The sequence below is a fragment of the Camelus dromedarius genome, chromosome 18 (assembly GCF_036321535.1).
Source record: "Camelus dromedarius isolate mCamDro1 chromosome 18, mCamDro1.pat, whole genome shotgun sequence".
In the NCBI taxonomy this organism is placed as follows: Eukaryota; Metazoa; Chordata; class Mammalia; order Artiodactyla; family Camelidae; genus Camelus; species Camelus dromedarius.
In genome coordinates, this window is record NC_087453.1 from 8,768,614 (window position 1) to 8,785,136 (window position 16,523).

Consider the following 16,523-nt stretch of genomic DNA (forward strand, 5'->3'; position numbering starts at 1 on the left):
AGAGAATCAAAGAGCAGCTTGTATCCACTGAACACCTACTGTGTGCTCCAGGGGCACACGGTTAGGCCCACCAAGTCTTTATCTCCCCAAGTTTCACCTTAGCTCAGCCACTGATGGGAACTGGGAACCAAAAGACTAGGGTCCTCTCTTGTCTCCCTGTGGCCTTGCACAAAGTGATTCTTCCCACCTCCCAGGTAAGGAAACTGAGGTCAGCAAGGTTAGTGATGGGAACATCTACACTCAAAGAATGTTCCTGAACATATAAGAAGAAACCCAAGTGAAAGTGCTTGGTGATCTCACTGGATGCCACAGTTCTGCCCAGACCAGCTACACAAAAACACAGAGCCCCTCAATCTGAAATCATTAAGAACCTCAAAATGCAACAGTAGAGCATTAAACCAAGCACGGGACCCTTCTGAGCACAGGGCCCTGTGCACCTGCCCAGGCTGCAGGCCCACGAAGCCCTGGTCTTGCCTCAGCATACCAAGAGCTTTTTCAAAAGCCAGAGTGGGAATTAAGCGAGTCTTCTGAGTAAACTTCGGGAAGTCTGAAGCCTCCTTTCTCCAAAACTTTCCATTCCACGCCAACTGTCTTAACATGCTGGTGTCTATAAGGCCTAAGGGCAACATGGGCTCCCCGCTTCCCACAAGGAGCAGTAATAACAACAACAGTAGCAGGTACTATTATTGAGTTCTTAGTATGTGCAGGCATTGTGCCGAGATTTGCACACAACTCCTCTAGTCTGCTTATCAATGTTATTAGGTAGATGCTCTCATGGACAGGCTCTGGAAGTGGAAACTGAGGCACAAAGTGGGGAGTTGCTCAGCCCAACTTGCATAACCAGATCAGGGTAGAGCTGGGATTCGCACCCAAGCCTGTGGAGCTCCAGAGCCCACATGCTGGCCCAGGAAGGAAGGCAAAGGCCAGCGGGAGGCGGGCTGAGATTGGCAGGGCTGCCCCAGGCCAGGGAGCGAGGCTCCAGGGATGGGAGCTTCGGGCAGGGCTGCCCTCTGTCCCACTGCCTCCCCTCCCCACTTGGAGCCCTAAGCTCTGGGCTGGAATGGCCTTTGCCAGGCAGTGGTTTCATCATCCCCTGTCAGGCCCTGGGGAGCCTCTGGGAGCCCAGCAGGGCTGCCCAGTCCAGTGAGTCCAGGCCAGAGCACTGGGTAAGGAGCACACTCTGGGGTCACCCGGACCCAGGTTCAAATCCTGCCTCTGCTACCCACCAGCTGTGTGACCTCAGGCAAAGTAATCCCCCTCTCTGAGCTCTTGTGTCCTTTCTGGTTTTTACTTTTGAACCTCAGGTATGAAGGGCCAAGTTATCTGAGCTGACATCTCAATTTATGACATTGTCATCATTGTCCTCGCAAGGCTCCTCTCCAGCTTCATTTATTTATTCCTTTTAACTCCACTCTTCACTCCCTGCCCACCTCATTCTCCTATTTTCGATGTGTATCTTTAATTTTTTTTTATTATTTTACTTTGATCTTGATTATGTAGGATATAGTGCAGAAAGGGAACTATCTCAACAAATTTTTATCTCAGTGTTTTTTTCTATATGTATAAATCTATGTGATCACCATCCAGGTCAAGATATAGAACTTTTGCAACAGCACAGAAGGCTCTCCCATGTCCTTTACTAGGCGATAACTCCTCCACCTATAAAGAACCACTATTGTGACTTCTAGATTTGTCTGACCTGTTCTTGAACTTCACATCAGAGGAATCACACAAAATGTGGTCTTTTGTGTCTGGCTTCTTTCCCACTGTATAATGCTTTTAAGATCCATCCATAGACTATAACTCAAAAAAAAATTTTTTTTTTAAATCCATCATTTAAAAAAATAGTTTACTCCATGAATGAATCAATAGTTTACTCCATGTTACTGTTGAATAGTATTCCATTTATAGATGTACTACAATTTGTTGATCTTCTCACTTGCTGAAAGACATCTGAGTTGTTGCCAGCTTGGAGCTATTATAAATAAAACTGCTGTGAATATGCTTACAGGTCTTTTTGTGGACAAATATTTTCATTCCTCTTGGGTATACTGAAGATCAGATGTTTTGATTTGTTTTTTAATTTATTATATTGTAATTTTTGAACTTACAGAAACAATTGCAAGAATTACAGGGACTCCAGGATATCCTTCACCCAGATCATTTATATTTCACCCCACTTACTTCATCATTTCCCCTCTATTTATATTTCTCTCTCATCCTGAAATATTTGAGAGCCAGATGCAGACATGATATCCTTTTATCCCTAAACCCCTCACCATTACATACACAGTACTATTATCAAATTCAGGACACTTAACTGATGCAGCACCACTATTGAATTCACACACTATATTCACTATTAAGTAATTGTCCCCATAAAGATCTTTATGACTTTTTTCTGGTCCAGGATCATACCTAGCTTCCCTCAGTTGTATGTAGGCTCTTCCAACAGTTCCTCAGCCTCTCCTGGATCTTCTTCTGCTTTTGAGGGTGACAGGCTAGCTATTTTGCAGAGTGTCCTGCACTTTGAACTTGTCTGATGCTTCCATAATAGAAGTAATAGAAGAAATGCTGATTTCTTCCTGTGTGTCCTGTCAGGTGACACACAATTGTGATTTGTCCCATTGTTGGAAAATAGGGGTAATAAAAGCTCCCACCTCTTAGAGCTGTTATAAGGATTAAATGAGATGCAACCTAAGGCCTGCTTTTGTAATTATTATCTCCCCTGCATTTGGAGGGAGGGCCAGGCCTGGGGTAGAAGAACAAACATAGGGATGTCCCCACCCAGACCTGTCTCTCCTGGGCCCTAATCCTCATTCTGCCTCCTAGAACTTGCAACCATGATGCACAGAAAGACAGGAACACACAGGAGACCAGAATTCTAGTAAGACCAGGCTGGAGGCCCCTCTGTGCTGGCTCAGCCTGGTCCCCTGAGTGATGGAGATCCAAGGCCCTGAGAGTGCAGAGGGCTGCCCCAGTGTCACACACTAAGGCACTCAGCTTGTAGGGGCTCAGCCCAGCTGCTGCACCCTCCACACCAGGGTTTTTCAACCCAGGGTGATTTTGCCCCCCAAGGGACAGTTGGCAATGTCCAAAAATACTTGGGGCTCTGCTGCCTGAGTCTGTTTTTCTCTGAGTCCACAAGTGTTCAGATCAGTGCTATTGGAGAAGGTTTGAGGATGTCACAACCTCTGGGGAGCTAGGGGGTGGGAGCTTACAGGGGTGTCAGAAGCCATGGCCTGGATATGCAGGAAGCAGGGGATCTTAAACTACGCCTGCCAGACAGACTGCTGGGTGGGGGTGGTTACACCCTGAGATCATATCATCATTTCTGGGCTCTGATTTTAGACTCTGAGGTTCCAGGTGGTTCTAGTTCTGGGCAGAGAGAGACAACAAACGCTGGCATGTAGCAGACTCTTAGTAAATTATTTGTTAGAAAAATGAATTGTGATAATAATTGATATTTATTGAACATTTACTATGTGCCAGGCATTGCTCTAAGCATTTTGTTTGTGTCATCTCAATTAATCTCACCACACCTATGAGATAGGTAATATAATTGCCATCCTTGTTTTGCAGAAGAGAAAACTGAGGCACAGAGAAGTTGTCACTTGCCCAAAGTCACAAGCTGTTAGGAGGGACATGAATGAATGAAGGAAGGAATGAATGAAATAAATACCAGTCCCCATCTAAATTAGCATTTTCCCTTCAAACATTACTTAATCAAAACTCTGGTTACAACTCTTCTTGGGGCACAACAACCCCAATTCAACCCCCCTAACTCCCTGGTCCTTTCCAGGTCAGCCCTCTCTCTGCCTTTAAGGGACAGTGTCCCCAAACCTGAGCCTGATGTAGAGACTTCTGCCATAAAGGTCTGGGGACTCTAATTGATTGGGACACATTTGTTTATCACAAACTTATTTTGCACCAAGCCCTACACTGCACAAGTCAGGAATATAAGAGACCCATTGCACAGATGAGAAAACTGAGGCTTAGAAGGGGGAGTTCATTTATTCGAGGTCAAACATCTAAATGACAAACATCTAGTGACCCACACCCATCTGACTCGTGAGCCCCACAGGGAAACAGTGAAGGGAAAAAGGTCAATGAAGGATAACTGTCTGACACTGGCAGGGGACCACGAAGAGTCAACCTCACAGTCTCCCCAAATGCCATCTCAGTTTCCAGACAACCTAACCTGCACATTCAATGACATCATTATAGTGTTTGTGGCTATGGGGTCTTGGAGGTCACATCAGCGTCCATCATCAGGGGAACAGTACATTAAAGCGTGGCAGGAACATCAGAGGAGCATTATGCATCAGAGTAAAAGGCAATGAATTAGAAGGACACAGAGCAAGATGAAGACACCTCTCAAACATAGTCTTCAAGGAAAGTATTGGATATGGTTGTCCACTGTAATACTGTCTGAGCTAGAAAAAGGCTGGAAACAAATTAAATGTCCATCAAAAGGAGAATGGTTAAATGATTATGGTACATTCATGTAATGAAATGCTGTGTGATCATTAAAAAGATTGAGGCAGCTCTATAGTATTGATATGAGCAACCTCCAAGATACACTGCTGAATGGAAAAAACATAGTACGTACCATTCTGGAAAGTGCCGCAATGTTATCACACAGACTACCTGAAACAAGAAAAACTACTGGGAATTCAGTGACCTCTGGGAAAGGGAACTGAGAGCATGAGGGCTGAAGTGGGAGGGAGAACAACTTTTCACTGCAAACTCTTTCATAACTTTTGTAAAACAATGAGCATATATTATATATTCAAATTAAATAAAAATTAAAATGCATAGAGGAAATTTGAACTGAAATTATTCACAAGAAAGATGACACTGTGTGAGGGCCAGAGCAGGGTAAGGAAGGCATCCAACTGGGGAGGAGGGTGTGTGTGTGGAGAGACAGGAAATTGGTTGCATACAGCGGACTGTCCAATAAGTAAATATATTGAGGATAACGGAAGCCAATTTTCTCACTGCTGGAAAAGAAAGTTGCAAATATAGAAAGATAGAAAATTAGAATAAATATGCTGGACTAGAATGAGAGTTATCAGTTGTAAACTCATAGTTCTCTAAACAGATGGTAGATGGATAGATAGATAGATAGATAGATAGATAGATAGATAGATAGATAAAGAATATTGATGCAAATGTATATCTATGTCTATACACATACATATACACATACAGCTAGGAGTAGGGACACCCCAGTAGCAATGAGCACACTTCCTACCAAGATGTTGGCTTCTAAATACCTCCTCTACAAAAAGGAGCCAGGACTCCTTGGATAAATGGTTGATTCCAGGGCTGGAGCAGAGAAAGCACTAGCTGAGCCTGGAATAATTCATGCCAGAAGGTAAGGAAGGTGCTCAAAGAATAACAGTGACATGTCAAAAGGGCAAAGAAGCTAACAAAAATAAATTAATCATTGAAAGTTTGATGAGAAGCAGGATATTTACATAGCCTCAAAGTACCTCCCCTCAAACTGTTATTAATTGCGAAGGGGAAAAAAGTGACTTTACAAATGTGAATTCTGGCAGATACCTCTTCAATCCAGAAATCAAAGTGAATACCACTATTCTCAACACAAGGAAAAAAAAAACTTTGTAACTATGTGAGGTGTTGGATGTTAACTAAACTTATTGTGATAATCATTTCATAATATCTGCTTATATCAAATCATTCTGTTGTCCACTTTAAATTTATACAATGTTATATGTCAATTATATCTCAATAGAACTGGAGGGTGGGGAGCAAACACCATCAACAATAGGACAAAGAGAAGAACACACCATCACTCTTGCAATTTATCTGCATGATCTGAAGATGCAAGACCTGAAATTTACCACAGGAAACAACAGACAAACCCAAGGTGAGGGATATGCTACAAAATAGCTGGACTGTCATCCTCAAAAGTGTCAAGGTCATGAAACTCAGGCAAAGACTGAAGAGCTGTTTAGATTAAAGGAGACTAAAAAGACATGATAACTAAATGCAGCATGTGATTCTGAACTGGATCCTTTCACTGACCACTATTAGGGCAACTGGTGAGACTTGAATGGGTCTGAGTAGATAGCATAATGTATCATGTTAATTTCCTGATTTTGATGGTTACAGCAGTTATATATAAAATGTCCTGTTTGTAGGAACTATATATCTAAGTACCAGGAGGTGATCAGGCAACAGGTCAGCCACTGATTCCCAAATAATTTGGGGTGGGGAGGGGAGGAATGTTCCTTGTACCATATTTGTAACTTTTCTATAAATTTGAGATCTTTTTCAAAATAAAAAGTGCTATAGACTGAATGTTTATGTTCTCCAAAATCCACGTGTGGAAATAACCCAATACAAGGGTATTTGGAGGTAGGGTCTTTGGGAGGTGATTAGGTCCCATTAGGAATGAGACTGGTGCCCTTACAAAAGAGACCCCATAGAGCTCCCTTGCCCCTACTGCCATGTGAGGACACAGCACCTACGAATCAGGAAGCAGGACCGCACCAGCGCCCAAATCTGCCAGCAACTTGATCTTGAACTTCTCAGCATCCAGAACTGTGAGGGATACGTTTTGGTTATTTATAAGCCACCCAGCCTGTGGTATGCTGTTATGGCAAACGAACTGACCGAGACAGAAAGTTTTTTTTAAAACAGGAAAAAAAAAAGTAAGAAATGGAAAAAAATCTAAGATTGAATGTGATTAACAGGAATTAACACACATACTCATAGCATTTCCTATGACTCAGCAAGGCACCCCTAGGCATATACCCAACTGATATATGTACATATGTTCACCAAAAGACATGTACTCTATAATGTTCATCACAGCCCAGTTCTAAAGAGATGAAAGCTGGAAACAACCTAAACGTCCCTTAGCAATAGAATGGGTAAATACATCATGATATAGCCACGCAGTGGAATTAAGTATCAAAAAGGGACAAACCCTGATACACACAGCAATTTGGATCAACATTACAGTTACAATACTGAATAAAAGAAGTCATACACAAAAGGATGCATACTGTGTGATTCCATTTATATAAAGTCAAGAAACAGGCAAAATTAATGTTTTGTATTAGAAATGAGGGTAATGATTACCCTTAGGTGGCGGGGGGATGGCGACTAGAAGGTGCTTCTGGGGCTCTGGAATGGTCTGTTTTTGGATCTGGATGCTGGTTACAGGCATGGGTCCACACAGGGAAAATCCAATGAGCTGTATATCTATGTTGTATTACTTTCGTGTGTGTGTACATTTCACTAGGAAAAAAAGACACAAACCAATGAGATGAATATAGGACAGACATCAGCCACATTGGGGTGGGAGCTTTGAGAAGCAGGTGGAATGGATTGGAGAGCCAGGATGACGGTGGAAAATAAAACAAAATGCAATGCAGACCCTGAAAGGACCGATGGCAATCTTCTCCGAGGAACTGGGAAGTGTGATTAGCTAGTGCTTTACACCTGAGTTGCAAGACTAACAGAAAGAAACGGTCCCCATTATCCCCGCCCCTCACCAACCCCCAAGAGCATCAGCAAGGTAAGCCTGATGACTGGCTCCAGTTGGCGTGACAAGACTGAGGCCAGGCTTGAGTAAAGCAGCCCAGGCAGCCCCAACTCCTACCCCAGTTTTTCTCCACAGCCTACTGACCCCCACCCACCAGTTTCTCTGAGGAGCCTTCCGCCTCCCTGGCCACCTCCGATCCATTAGGGCTCCAGGGCTGGGGCCGGTGAGGCAGGGATCTGGTGACAGCTATAAATATAAAGGCTCACCCACCCAGCTCCCTGGCCTACAGACTCACCTCACAGAGATCCCAGCTGGGTTGGCCCTAGGCAGGCTGGCCAAGGTGCCTCCCAGCCCTGGCAGGCCAAGGGCTCAGTGGAGCAGGTGGTGGCAGTGGCAGCATGGGGCAGAGGGGTTATTTGGGGTGGTGCGGGGTATCTGGTCCCAGCGCAGCTGCCAACACACTCTGTGAGCTACAACAGGGGCTGATCCTCTCTGTTTCCAAACTGAGGGTCTCCTTGGTGGATCACATATGGAGGGTGGGAGCAGGATTTGGGCTCACTAGAGTTAGCAGAAGAGATTCCGTCTATTCCAAGGGCCTGATTCAATCCTATCCTAACAGACACTGAGATTTCAGAGTCTCAGAGGAGACACGTGAGAACAGGCAGAAAACTTTCATGACAGAATGTCTTCATGCATTACTTCTGTAATTAAAATGAATTAAAAGAAATCCTTCCACCATATCTGATGGAAATTATTCTTCCTAAGCAAAGAGCAAGCTCCTCGTTCTGAGTTCATGTGCAACAGTGTCAGTAGAACATTCTCAGACAAGGAAGCACTGGGGCATCACTAAAAAATACAGGTCATAAAACAGCTCACACAGGTTGATTCCGTTTTGGCAAATGTATCAGTTAGAAATAGATTCAGCTGCCAGTAACAGGAAGCCAAAATGACAGAGACCTCAATAAGCAGAGATTTATTTTTCTACCATGTAAACAAATCCAGAGCAAGGCAGACAAGGACTGGTGTGGCTGTTCCACCACCATCAAGAACCCAATGTCTTTTATCTCTTGATTTCACCACTCTCAGTGGCTTCCATGCTTCAATGTTTGCCTCATGTTCAAGATGGCCCCAGAAGCTCCAGCCACTTCATCTGAATTCCAGGCAGGAAATATAAAGAAGCAGGGGGATGAGTGTGATTGCAGAGGGGGTAAGCAAAAGGGAATTTATCTCACAGCTGAGTCAGCCCATTTTAAAGAGCTTTCCTGGAAACCTCACCTATAATCTCTGTTTATATATTATTGGTCATCGATCGCTGTAAGAGAAGCTGGGATGTGTAGCACTTGCCACCTGCCCCAGCTATAGGGGGTCCCATTGCTAAGGAAGAAAGGGGGATGGTGTGTGAATATCAAATAGGCAACGTTAGCTACAATGAAGAAAAAATACACGTGGAACAAAAATTCTGGAAAGAAATAACTGCTGCACACAGAGGTCTCTCTCTACGATCACCCTGCATGAATTAATCTGTCAAATCTTTACAAAACATTATAAGGAATTTTAGTCTCTTCTTGTTACAGATAAGAAAACTGAGACCCAGTGAGATACAGTCACACACCCCAAATCACACAGCCAGGAAGTGGTGACCTCAGGACATTTAGAATACAGGCAGCTAAATGCCAGCATCTGGGCTCTTAACCCTACAAGATAGTAATGATGTTATTAATTATGATGATGAAGGCTTACTGTGTGCCAGCACTGCTCTAACTATGTTACATGGATTAACTCATTTAATCCTCACAACAACTTTATGAGGAAGATACTATTATTATTCCATTTTATAAACAAGGAAACTAAGGCACAGAGAGGTAAAGTGACTTGCCCAAGGCCACGCTGTGAAAGTTAACCAGGGTTTATTTCTGGGTAGTAGAATTATGGGTGCTTTTTATTCCTTTCTTTTATTGATACTCTGTATTCTCCAACCTTCCCACCATGATCAGGTACTACTTAGGAAATCAAATAAAAAGAAGACACCCTTCCTGGGGTCAAGCGTCCTACCTTCCCCATAATAGCCTAATACCATACCCGGAGGCCTCAGGGAGGCCTAGCCCCGCCTCCCTCTCCAGCCTCCCCTCTCTCCCTCCTCAGTGCCCTCTCCCCTACAGTCACTGCTTCCCAAAGAACTCTCCCTCTCTTGGCTCCCAGCCTTTGCTCCTCCCGTACCCCACTCCTGGCATGCCCTTCCCCTCATTCCTGCCTGTGGCTCCAGGCCCTGGGTCAGAGGCTCCTCACCCACAAGATCTCCTGGGCCCAGGCAAGCAGCTTCCCTGCCCCCTTCACCCATTGCACTTTGCCTAATCCTGAGGCCGAGGGGCCTGTGTCATCCCATCGACAAACTTAAGGGCTTTCCGGGTGCCAAGCCCTGGCAGGAACACCCAATCATCCATCCTCAAAACAACCTCTCTGAGCCTCACCCTGGCCTCCACGGCCTTGCATGAAGGACCCTGCCACCATCTGTCCCCCTCTCCCCACTCCACCCCTGGCTGCCTCTACTCTAGCCACACTGCTCCTCACTCTTTCCGTGATATACTGAGCTTGGTCCTATGTCAGAGCCTTTGCACCTGCTGCTTCTTCTGCCTGGAATGCTCTCTAAATACTCTCCCCAGTCACCCTCTACCACTTCCCCAAAGCCTTTATCATAGTCCGACATTAGCCTGCTAATCCGTCATCTGAAGCCCAGACCCAAACTGGTCAATCATCTTGCCCAATGTCACCAAGCAAGTAAGGGACAAAGCTCAGAGCTTTTTTTCCCTGCATCTTACTCAAAGATGGGTCAAAGGGTGCAAAATCGAGGTTTGCTCATCTGTTCTCCCATGTACAGTAACTAGTAGACAGAAAAGTGGCTTAGCCTGGGTCTCAGACAGACCTGGATTCAGATCCCAATTTTTCTTCTTTCTGGGCAAGTGAGGTCCCTTCTCAGAGTCTCAGGTCTCCACTCTGAAACACGACTCCTACCTCTTGGCCTCAGAGGGCACCTGGAAGGGACTCGAACTCTGACAGCCTGGAGCCCCAGAAGCCCCTAATTTCCCAGCCCACCCTGGCCCCCCTCACTTCCCTGCCCATGGCCACAACCAATACAAGGTTGAAAACTCCCAAGGAGTGGGGTCTGGCCACATGGCCGGCTAGCTGGGGCCACTGGGACTCCATCACAAGTCACCAAGTAGGTGAAAGGCTGAGAAAGGACTAAGGGGGTGGGAGCAGGACAGAAAAACAGAACAGATGAGAGGTCTGGGGGGCAGGAGGCAGGAGGAGAAGGTCTCACCCTGGTCACTTATCAGCCATTGGGCCAGTGTCTTCACCTCTCTGTGCCTCAGTTTTCCCAACTAGGGAAGAGGGGATGATACATGGCATCCACGTCATTGGATTCTCGCAAGGATAAAAGGCACATAAGGTACACACGACGCCTGGTGTAGAGTGAGTGCTCAGGAAGCTGATGCTCTTCCCTCCTCACACCTCACCTGGCTCAGGCCTCTGCTCAGATGCCATCTCCTAGAAGAGGCCTTCCCAGACCTCCCCACCACTCCCTGCCCTACTTTCCTTGCCTCAGAGCCCTCACCCCCACCTGTCATTATCTTGTTCCAGTTACTAGATATTTACTGTCTGTGTCTCCCCATAAACTGTCACCTCCATCTTGGTCACATGTCCCCAACACCTAGCATAGGGCCTGGCACACAACAGGTTATCAATAAATGCTTGTTAAATAAATGAAAAAAAACTGGACAAATAAACAATCTCAGAAACAAAAACAAAAAAGTCCCAGGGAGGTCTGAACAGGACTTTAGGGGAGGAGGACATTCTTTAGGTGTTCAGATGGGGAAGTTCCCCTCCTCTTTCCTACCCCAACTTCTACCATTCTTAGCTGTGCAACCTTGAACAGGCCACTTACCCTCTCTGAGCCCGCTTGCTTGGGAGGAAAATGCCAATAACGAAAGCCATGGCCTCCAAGACACCGATGAGCCAGCACACCCTGAGCACAGGGCCCATCACCCAGCAGTGTCTACAGCTTTCATTTCTGACACCCACTTTTCTCCTTGGTAAAGTCACCAGGTTGTGAGGCAATTGCCTAAGATTATGAGGTGTAAATGTGTTCTGTCAACTCTCCTGTCCTGAGCAAACAACAGGTTAGGGGTCCCAGCTAGCCTCAGTGGTCAACCCCACTAAATGGGCCTGTGGTTAACATGACCAGCTTTCCCAGGCAGATGGAAGAAACCAGCAAATCCATCTGTGCCAAGGTCTTGGAGTGCTGTTTGCACATCGTAAGCACTGAACTTGCATCCACTATTATTCTTATTCCTTGAGGCATGTCCCTGGCCTCCTCATGCTTCACCCCATCCTGCTCTCTTTCTTGTTTCCCAGCTTTTGAATGGACTAGTCCCTCCACTCTACAAGACTTTAGACCTCCTAGCCTAGTGGAGCCATAGGGTGGGTGTTCCCCCAATCTATGACGTTTCCCCAAGTCCTTTGGGCACATTTCTGTCCACAGTGCTCCCACATTAGGCTACACAGGCCACCATCAGAGCCCTCAACCTGTTTACCTATTTCTCCCAGACCTCTTCAGCAGTAGTTAGATGGGTTCAAGTTCAAGTCCCCTTAATGTCACTTCCAAACTGAAACCGTCAGCAAGTCACTTAACTCTGGCACGTGGGGTGCCTGAGCTGGGGGTGGGGCAAGGAGTCCTCCAGGCGGGGGCTCAGAATTTGGGAGAGGGGCTGGGATTACCAACCAGGCTCTCAGCCCCAAGCTCTCCCCAGAGACTTGGGGGTCGGACTTAGCTTTCTAACTGGTTCCACTCTTGTCCTACCTGAGCACTAACCCCACTGTTTTTGGGCCTCAGTTTACTTTTGAAAACAGGTGTTAACAACTTCCCTGGGTGCTTACGTAGATTACAGCAGGGTGGGAGTGTGTGAAGAGCTGCACTCAACACTGGCTCTGCTACGTCGTTCAGGAAAGGGAAGCCTGGGGTCACTCTTTGGCCAGGTTGCTCCCCTCTCTCCTTTGTGTCCTCGTGATGCAAAAATGGGTGAGGGGCAGCCACTAGCCAACCTTCGATGACCAGAAGGAGAGTGAGGATTGAAGAGGTCCGTTCCTAAATTGCAACACCCCCTCCCCACCCAAAGACTGAGCTACCTCGTTCCCAGGATCCAGCCCCCAAGGCCCTGCCCTTCAGCAGGTAAAACCCAGAGGGAGTTGAGCCGATATGCTGTCGCTGGTACTGGACTGACTCTGAGACTCCAGGTTCCCATCAGCCACCCGGCCACTCCAGGCGAGAAGACCTATCCAGGGCCAGACCAGAGGCCCAGAGCCAAAGTGAGGTTATTTCTGCCCAGTGCTCTGTACAGCCCTCAGGCCACAAACGGGAGACACTAGTGTTAGGGAGGTGGTGTTTGCCTTGATCCTCAGCTACATAATGGTGGGGGCTGAGTGTCTCTATCCCCCACATCCTGGGGTCCCACAGGGAAAGAACATCCAGGCCCCCAAAAGGAAAGGGAGGGAAAAAGCATTCCCCATTCTCAAGCCACAGTAACAGCAGCTGCTCCCAAAATCCCAGGCCACACCATGCCCTCAACAAACTAATCTATGAGGCTCCCCCTTCCAACCTCCACCCATGAATTCCTAGGGCAGGCGGACCCCCAAGCCAATTTCTCACGTTTAGGGATGTGACAGCCAAAAGTCTGCTCCACGGCTCTAAAAACAAGCCTTCTAATAGTACCAGCCTCTCCAGAAGTTGTTGTGAGGTTTAAATGAGATGGGGCAGGTCCAGGGTTTACTGGACACCAGCCCCTGGCAAGTGCTGGCCACACTCACGCTGTACTAAAGACTCAAGTGCCAAATGCCAGGAGCCTCCCAGTGAAAAATAATAACAAGAGCAAACGCTTATGTAACACCTCCTGCGTGCCAGGCACCGTGGGACGCTGTACGTGTATCCACTAACCCCTCCGTCTACATCCTCAGCTCTCAGGAATGCCGTCCAGGGCTAGAGTGGGGGTGGAGGTGCAGTGCAGAGGGGCGGGAGGGTATCAGGGGGCAGGGAAGCAGAAGCCTTGCCAGGGGCCATTTCTTTCCCAGGGAATCAGGGACTGCAGCTTGGGCTCAGCCACCTTGAGCAAGCAGGTGAGATTGGGCCTCAGTGTCCACAACTGGGCAAAGAGGACAAGTGGTACATCTCCCACCCCTAGGGAAAGGAGTAGAAGTATAGGAACCCTTCCCTCCGCCTCCCCACCTAGCCCAGATTCTCCCCTCTCGCTGGCCAGGGGCACACAAACACAAGCCCGCCCACACACCCAAGCTATTCTCTTAAAAATACATATACACACACATACTATTTTTTAAACAACCTGCCCCACTGCATTTACCAAAAGAATCTGCCCTGACTTGGGCTCAGCAGGACCAAGACCTGCACCCACTCCTCTTTCAGAGTCACAGGCCTGCTGATTGGGTATCCAAGCATTGTGCAGAAGTCACAGCCCTCCACGCCCCTCTAAACCCAAGTCTGGCACTCAGGACCAGCCAGAGGCCCTGGACCCCCTCCCCAAACAGGTTTCCCAGCCACTCCTCCCCAACACCCGGGGCACTGAGTCACCCTGAAAGCATGACCCAGCACTCCTCTGCCCCTCCCCCACCCCTGGCCTGGTACCCCCATCTCCAAGCACAGGCCCTGGTGGGGAGTAGCAGAAGAGAAAAAGCAGCTGCAACACCCCCACTCAACCAACTAAAAAGCCAAAAATTGTAACAGCTCACACACACACCCCCCCAACCCTACACACACCAGAAAAGCAAATATAAAATCATAAATCCAAAATAAAGGGAAAAAAAATCAAAAGCCAACTACTGCCCCCAAAAGGCTTTTTAACCATTTTCAAAAAAAAAAAAGTTTATTAAAAGTGTTCTTAATGCTTGAAACGGAAAAGGTTCCCAAATATACAGATGCCTCTTTTCTCATAGAAATAGATTATTTTTTTATAATACAAAAAAGACCAAAAAAAACAACAACAAAAACAAAAACAACAGCAACAGCAACAACCCCGTAGGAACATCTTTAAGCGATTACTCAGGGCCCGGCTGACAGTTACACGTGGGTTGCGTCAGTCCCGTGTACACACACGTTCAGCCATGTTTAAACCGATTGCATCAACTTCGAAACCGGCCCGCCCGCCGGCGCCTGGAGAGGGGGGCAGAAGAGGCAGAGTTTATCATTCATCTGTACACATAGACGTTTCTTCTTTAAATAACACCACGGGCGGGCGGCCCATCTGTATGTGCGGTTGGTTTGGACAAAAATATAGATATATATAATAAAATATTAAAATTACCGACGAGCTCCCCGCGCTGCCAAGTGCCCCAGTGCCAAAGTTTTGCCGGCGCCACCAGGGGCGGGGGCGGGAGCGCGGGCGCTTCCCGGAGTCTCAGCGGCCGCGGCGCGCCCGGCAGCGCAGAGGCCGGCCGGCAGGGGGACGCGCGCGGGGGCCGCGCTAGCAGTGGCCGGAGGAGGCAAGCAGGGGCTCGGGCAGCTGCTTGAACAAGTTCCGCAGGGTGCTGAGCTCGCGCGACAGCTGCTCCACCTTCTTCTGGAGCCGCTCGTTCTCGGCCGTGAGCTCCAGGACCTTGTGCTGCGTCTCCAGGTTGCGCATCTTGGCCTTGTCGCGGCTCTTGCGCACCGCGATGTTGTTGCGCTCGCGCCGGATCTTGTACTCGTCGCTATGCTTGTCCACGGTCTTCTTGGCCTTGCTCTTGACCTGCGAGGGCGCCGGCGTCGCCCCCGCGTAGCAGGCGGCCGGGGGCGGCTTAGAGTCGGCGGGGCTCGGCGTGCCGGGCGGGCTGGACGACGAGGACGTGGACAGGCTCCCGCTGCTGCCGCTCGGCACCGCCTGGTAGCCGAGGTAGGCGCGCAGCGCGTACGGGAAGCCAGCCGCCATGCCTGCGGCGCCGCCGCCCGGCGCTCCGGCCTCCTCCTTCCGCTTGCAGTCCGCGGGCTCGAAGCCCGGCTCCGCCTTGAGCTCAGCCGGCTGCGGCGGCGGCGGCGGGGGCGGCGGGTGTAGGGGCGCGAAGCAGCCCGGGTGCAGCGCGCCCTTGGCGGCCCCCAGACGCCCCAGGCTCACGTAGCCGTATTCGGCTGCCTTCTTGCAGTTCTTGCCCCCGTAGTCGTCGGAGAAGAGGTCGGAGAGGAAGTCGTGGTGCTGCCCGGAGGAGGCGGGCGTGGGGGCGGGCGCGGGCGGAGCCGCCTCGAAGGTGTCCGTGGCCGTGGCTGGCGCCGGGGCCTGCGGCGCGCCCAGCGGCTCCAGGTACGGGCTGAAGTCGATGGCGCGCTCGTGGTCACCGATGCTACCCAGCTCGCCGGCGGGGGGGCGCGGCCCGGGTCTGGCTACGGGGGGCGCCGCGGGGGCCGCCTTGCCGCCGTACGCAGCAGCCAAGCAGTCCGCCTCGTAGTAGAAGTTGGCCACTTCCATGGATTTAAAAGCAGGCGGCGGCGGCAGGGGGAGACATGCTGGGTCCCAGGCCACCAGGCGTTGCATGAACGCGGGTGCCCGGGGAGGGGGCCTGGGGCTGCCCGCTCCGGCCGGCCCGCAGGTGGCGCGGCCTCCCGACTCCGAACTGTCGCTGCTGTGTTGCTGCTGCTGCTGCTGCTGCTACTGCCGCTGGGGTGGCCGCTACTAGTGCGGGGGCTGGCGGCTGGACCCTCTAGTGGGTCCCCTTCCCGGTCCCGTGCGCGGCTCTGACTCGCTAAAGTTTCTCCTGAGCCCGGTTATTTATAAAGGCGGGCCATGGCAACGGCGGCGTCACGCCTGACGTCCGCCCCACCCCTCCTCGGGCACGCAGAGGACACGCTGTGGCCGCCCAAGACCCCCAGGAGGGCGGCAGTGGGGCACAGTGACCAGACTAGAAACCCAGAGCGCGCCCTTGGGGGTCCCCTGGCCCGCGGGTGAGGGGGCGGCTTCACGCCCCTTGCCTA

At 49.3% G+C, this 16,523-nt stretch overlaps 1 protein-coding gene and 1 long non-coding RNA gene across 4 annotated transcripts in view; both read right to left on the minus strand.

The window, feature by feature from the left end:
* Positions 1-16,523, minus strand: part of LOC135323415 (uncharacterized) — a 225,301-nt gene that overhangs the window by 184,162 nt on the left and 24,616 nt on the right. The window lies entirely within an intron of this gene.
* Positions 8,470-16,313, minus strand: CEBPB (CCAAT enhancer binding protein beta). Its single transcript, XM_031433624.2, has one exon. The coding sequence runs from the start codon at positions 16,084-16,086 to the stop codon at positions 15,046-15,048; it is 1,041 nt and encodes a 346-aa protein (XP_031289484.2). The 5' UTR covers positions 16,087-16,313; the 3' UTR covers positions 8,470-15,045.

Coding starts and splice junctions, on each gene's coding strand:
- CEBPB (XM_031433624.2), bottom strand. CDS start 16,086: ATGCAACGCCTGGTGGCCTGGGACCCAGCATGTCTCCCCCTGCCGCCG.